General features: G+C 57.4%; 1 protein-coding gene across 1 annotated transcript in view; it reads right to left on the bottom strand.

Moving 5' to 3' along the window:
* Positions 1 to 3483: 3483 nt before the first annotated feature.
* RGMA (repulsive guidance molecule family member a) overlaps positions 3484 to 6000 on the bottom strand; it is a 40897-nt gene continuing 38380 nt past the window's right edge. The window contains exon 4 of the mRNA XM_012643702.1: positions 3484 to 4328. Within this exon, the coding sequence (XP_012499156.1) occupies positions 3618 to 4328 (711 nt within the window). The 3' untranslated portion in view covers positions 3484 to 3617. The remainder of the gene's footprint in view (positions 4329 to 6000) is intronic.

Raw genomic sequence — 6000 nt, 5'->3', positions numbered from 1 at the left:
TTTATGAGCCTTAGCTCATTGGACTTCCATAATGACCTTGGGAGGTTGGGCACACATAATTCCATTTTACAAATAAGGAATCCAAGGCTCAAAAAATCCAAGGGAGACCACACAGCTAGCGGTGGGCAGAGCCAGTTCTGACGCCAAGTCTGCCTGAAGCCTGAGCCCAGGTGCCACCCCCCTCCCGCGCCCCGCCGCTGGCTGGCGGGACTCCGATGAACTCGACTCCCGCCTGGCTCTGATGTGCGTCTCTGCCCGAGCGTTCTGGTCATTATCTTCGTCCCACAGTCTGCTCCTTTATTAGGAGTGACTCTCATCGGTGAGTTTTAACAGCCCGTTCTCTCCTGTCTTCTATCCTTACAAATTCTGGTTTGCCAACAGGAACTCCAGAGTTCTCACCGCGTACCAGGAGGTTGGGACGGAGCGGGGAGGGCGGGAGAGGCCGCCACCTCCACGTGTTGATGCACCTACCTGCAGGCCGCCTACCCCCGCAGAGCTGGCGGTGCCTGCCCCGCAACACCAAGCCACTTCCTGCAAATCTTTTAGCTCAAGATGCTGTGTTGCATATTCAGGATGAAATGCAAATTTCCATGTTCATGAAAGCAACTAGTAGCATGATACTCAGAACAGAATTCCAGCCAGTTAAATTTAGGGTCCTGAAACAATTCCAAACCAAGAATATTTTCTGGCAAGTGCCATTTAACATTTTCATCTGATGGCAAAGGACTATTTTTTTCCCCTTCTGTGCCCTGGCTTCTCAGTAAACCATCGTCTCCACCAGCCCAGCGCCAACAGCGTTGCTTCTCTGTGCTGCCTTCTCTGGAGTTCTTTCTTTCATCCCACTTCCCGCTGAGGGTGAGGGCCTATCTACCGCCACAGCTCTGGCCACTAGGTAAGATGTGTGGGTGTGTTCTGTCCTTTCCAGCCTGGTCCTTCCAAATCAGACTCCCGGTTCCTCTGTGAGCGTGGGGCTTTAGAAAGTTCTCCCTTCGTGTCTCCTGCCTTCCTGTTTGCCTGGGATTAGTGTAAATGCTCACACTTTGGAAGCCTCCCCTGGCTACCTCCCTGCTAGGCTTCCGGGGTCTGCATGGCCCTCTTCCCTCCCCATCCACCCAATCACTCTTGCTTTGGGCTAACCCCCGCCCCCCTCCCCCCCTCCCCACTGGACAAGCACCATGCGCCAGGCCCTTTCCCGAGTAACTCACAGGAGTGAACTCTGGCATCTCCACACAACCCTATGGGGTAGGCTCTCCCCAAGTTCCAGAGAACAGAATGGAGGCTCAGAGAGGTTAAGTGACTTACCCAAGGCCACACAGCTTAGGTGAAGCCAGGATGCAGCTGGCTTAACTGTGCTGCCAGGGCCATGTGCTGCCTCATGACATTTAGTGCTAAGTGCAGGGACTTCAGGGCAAAACAGACTCAGGTGTACATCTTGGCCTGACCCTTCTGAGGACCCCTAGGCAAGTCAATTCCTCTCACTGTGACTGTTTCATCTGTAAAATGGGCCTGAATTCATTTCTGGCTCATGGATAGTTTCTGAGGACGCAGTGTGACCACAGCCAGCAGTGGACAGCGGCCCCTCTGCAGCGCCTTCACTCTGCCCCAGACTGGTGGGGGTGGCTGAGGTGGGGTCGTCCTAGATCTCCGGGCCAGCCCACCCCACCTCGACGCAGAGGTCACGTACCCCCACCATGTGGTCACCTGTCTCCATGACCGTGTTCCAGTGTCACCAGAACAAGACAACCTGGACCTGCCAAGCTCCAAAGACAGCTCGTCGAGAGGAAGAAAACTAATTTTACAGAAGCAATGGGCTGTGGTTGTGAAACTGCTGCATCTTCCCCATGAACCCGCAACACTTGCACACACACGCACACACGCACACACACACTGTGGGGAAACCCACCCCAAAGTCAACCCTCCAACCGCCAAGGGAACCAAAGTCTCTTTGCAAAACAAACTCCAACATGATGTCTAAAAGAAAATAACAAAACAAAAAAAACAAACTTTACTTGCATTTAGCCATTAATAAATAATTTACAGTATGTACACGCGGTGACACTCCACACAGGTCGCAGACACATGGACGAAGTGAGGGGTCCCCACTTCCAAGCAGAACGTGATCAAACACAACCAAAATAAAGTGCTTCACTTTTTACTTCCGACATAGGGACCATCTAAAAACCAGCAGGGAGAGGGAGGGCGGGGCGAGCCCCCTCCCACCGCCCCGAGGTTCTGGCAGAGGGAGAAGGACCTCGTGGGGGGAGGGGGAGACACACGTCCCGCAGCCTCCTGGCCAGTGTATGAGAGGTCCCTGGGGAACAGCAGAGGGGCAGCCGCGCGGACGCTGACGGGTGGGGGCGGTGCCGGGCTGCCAGCGGGACGCCCTGGGGGCCTGGCTGTACCTCTGGGAGTGCAGCCCAGCCCCGTGCTGGCCCCTGGGGTCTCTGGAACAGCAGCAGAGGCAGGACTGTTCTGGGCTCCTTTGACGGGCACGCTGGGCTGAGCGAGGCGGGAGCCAGGGCCCCCAGCGGCAAGTCTCTCCTGGCTGTGGCCACCGTGCTTAGGGAAGGGACTAGAAGGAGGAGACCCTGCCAGGGGTGCTGGGGCTGAGAGGCCTTCTACGACCCTGCTCCTTCCCCCAGAATCCAGGCATGGGTGGGCTGCGGGGAGGTGAGGAGAAGGCGGAGGATGAGGGCAGGCCAGCTGGCCCTATCCACCGGCTCTCCTGCCCACGCCCTGGGGCCCAGGGTCCCCTGCCCCAGGGCTCTTACATCTGCTGGAGGGGAAGGAACAGAAGTCAAGGGATCTCTTCTCTGTCAGACCTTTAGAACAAACACTCCGACTTTCTAAGTGCAGTGGGGAAGGAGCAGGGTGCAGAGCCAGAGGAGGGCATCCCAGCAGGTGCCTGCACTCGTGCCCATGGGGGCCACGGGGGAGAAGGCACCAGAAGGGCGCCATCTATTGGCCAGAAGGTTGCACCAATTTGCTGAAGATGCCGAGCCGTGCCCTGGGTGTGTCCCGCCCTTAAGGAGGCCCCGTCGGGGCGTCCGCTGGCTTAGTGTGTGCGAGGATGCGCGTGTGGGAGTGTGTGTGTGCGTGTGGCGGGCACAGGTGCCCCAGGAATCAGCGAGCAGCAGTCAGCCGGGCCTGTTTCAGTGCATTGCAAGGGCGTGGAAGGAGCTGACTCAGACGGGTCCCAGTGTCTCTCTGGGGAGGTGCAGGGTGGGGCACGGGGGGGTAGGGGGGATTCAGCCTGAGGGGCTGTTTGCACATTCACACTGCGGGGGCGGGGCGAGGGGAGCTGCTCCCCCTCTCACACAGCTCTACTGTCACAGACATCACGGCACCAGTCACCACAACTTTGTCACGTGCACTAGGGAGAGGGAGGGCCCGTGCCCGAGCCCTTGCCAGCAGACAGCCCAAGGCGGCTGAGGGGACAGTCCCTGAGGCCACTCCTGCCTCCGCTCCTGAGCGCTGCAGAGGCTGCTGGGCCACAGAGAAAACGCCGGGCGATCCGCACCCTGTTGGCGGCCCCGGAGAGAAGCCAAAGGGCAGGCGCCCGCCCAGAGGCTGGGGACAGAGCTCACGCCTCCCTCCACATCCTCCGCGGCAGCCGCCTACCACAACACAGGGAGCAGGGCGAGCAGCAGCACCAGGGTGCCCAGGAGGGGCTGGGGGCCCGGGGGCAGCCCCGCAGCGGCCACCCCGCCCGGCAGCTCCCGAGTCCTCTCGTACAGATGGAGTCTGTCCTTGTTGGAGTGCAGCATCTTGACGTCCTCCAAGGCGTAGTAGGCCGCCAGCGTGAAGTTCACGTCGCCCGTGGTGAGGAGGTCGAAGACGCAGGCCTGGTAGTACAGGTCCTCCACGGGCAGCTTCTCCTTGCACTTGGCCACGGCCGTCTCGTACGGGAAGGTCTCAGGGGCCGTGGGCGAGGGGCTGGCGGCCGCCGGCCTGCGGGAGCCAGGGCCCTCGGCGTTGGTGCGGAAGGCCTGGAAGTCGATCTGCTGGTTGAGGGGGCAGCCCCGCAGGCAGAGGTAGAGGCCCTGGCTGTCCCGGTCCTCCACGGCGTTGACCACCTCCTCGGGCATGCGGACGGCGAAGGTCAGGTAGCGGCCCACCTGGCGCACCACGATGGTGGTGCCGATGTACTTGGCCTGGATCTCCACGTGCTGGCCCGACACCTTCTCGGTGATCTTCAGGCTGTTGGCCCCGTGCTTGTCCCCACCGTTCTTAGAGCCGTCGGCGAAGGCGGCTGGGAGCTCATCCATCTCTGCCTGGTACACCTTCTGGTCCACGCACTCCTGGAAGTTCTTGAAGATGATGGTGAGCTGCGGGGGAAGGGGGCAGGAGAGTGGGTCAGGCATAGGCGGGAAAGACCCAGCCTTATGCTTAAGATGCTCTGGACTCAGAGGGCCACGGAGGAGCCCCCAGGGTTCCCCAGACCCTCCCTTCCCCATGTCGGATAGCTCAGTTCCACCCACACTGTTATGCACTTAACATTTCTCTTTAAAACGACTTTCCCTTTTTACTTAAAAAAATTACTAATACTTAGAAAAACTTTAGGTTAATACCCTAAGTACAAAACCAGCTCATTTACTATATAGAAAGGTGAACTAAAAATACATAAATAATTAATTAGCATATACAATTAAAATGAAAGGTCATTATTCCGTCCACTGTGGTAGGCTGAATAGTGGCCCTCAAAGGTATCAGGCCCTGATCCCTGTGACCTGTGAATGTTCCCTTATATGGCAAAGGGCCTCTGCAGATGCAATTAGGTTAAAGATATGGAGAGGGATACATTATCCTGGATTATCTGGGTGGGCCCTAAATGGAATCAAAGTGCCCTTGTAAGATGGAGGCAGAAGGAGATCTGACTACAAGGACAGAGGAGAAGGTGATGGGACCACAAAGACAGAGACTGCAGTGGTGTGGCCACAAGCCAAGGGATGCCGGCAACCAGCAGGAGCTGGAACAGGTGATGGATTCTCTCCTGGAGCATCGAGAAGGACCAGCCCTGGTGACACCTTGACTTTAGCCCGGTGAGACTCATTTTTGACTTCTGCACTCCAGAATAAGAGAAAAAATTTCTGTTGGTTTAAACCACTTGGTTTATGAAATTTGTTACAGCAGCAATAGGAAACTAATACAGCCCACAAACTCACATCACCTTGCACAGTGACACAGAATTTGCAGCATGACTCCTGAAAATGGACCACGAGCAAGTGGCTGCACAGAAGAGCAAGTGGAGTGGAGGAGACTGATGCTCCAAGAAAGAGCAGGAAAACCAATGTAAGCAGGCAGAGGCGAGCACAGGCCATTGTCCCAAGGCTGAAGGAAGGGGTCACCAAGCTGGGCCTTGGAGAAGGGGAGCAGGAAGAGCTAGGACAGGAGGAAGGTGTTGGTTGGCACCAGGGAGATGGAGGCTCCAGGCTGAATGCACAGCGCTGGCCGGGGCCAGAGCAGGGAGGCCCGTTTCTGCTGCAGCCTGCAGCCGGGGTGAGGGGCTGGAGAAGCAGATGGCTACTGATTCTCCTCTTGAGAACCAGACACAGCTGCACTGGCTGCATCTGGTGGGCCAGGCTCTGCGTTTATTACCTCCAGTCTTGTGTGGCACAGCAAGGGTGGGTGACATTACCCCCAATTTTACAGACACGGAAATGCAGGCACAGAGAGAGGCAGTGACTTGCCCAATGCCACACAGCCAGCAGCAGGCTGGGACTGGACTCTGGGTTTCCTGACCTTGGGTTTGTTTGGCCACAAGCCCACACAGGGTGGGAGACCTAGGAGAAGAAGGACCCAAGACAAAGCAGCCAGCGGAGCAAGAGTGTGTTGCCTCTGCCATCCTGGGCGAGGTGTCTGGCTACTCTTTCCTCCATAACCTGAGTAAGACATATGGGCTGGAGACATAAGGGAAATTGGGAGGGAAACAACCGCCCCTTCCTCCAACCTCTGCCAGGTACTGGCTGCTTTGCCATAGGGTAGTCTGGGTGCCTCTAA

The sequence above is a fragment of the Propithecus coquereli genome, unplaced genomic scaffold (assembly GCF_000956105.1).
Source record: "Propithecus coquereli isolate 6110/MARCELLA unplaced genomic scaffold, Pcoq_1.0 Scaffold20, whole genome shotgun sequence".
Lineage (NCBI taxonomy): Eukaryota > Metazoa > Chordata > Mammalia > Primates > Indriidae > Propithecus > Propithecus coquereli.
Note: the sequence above shows the minus strand (reverse complement) of the source record. Positions and strands in the feature narration are given on the sequence as shown.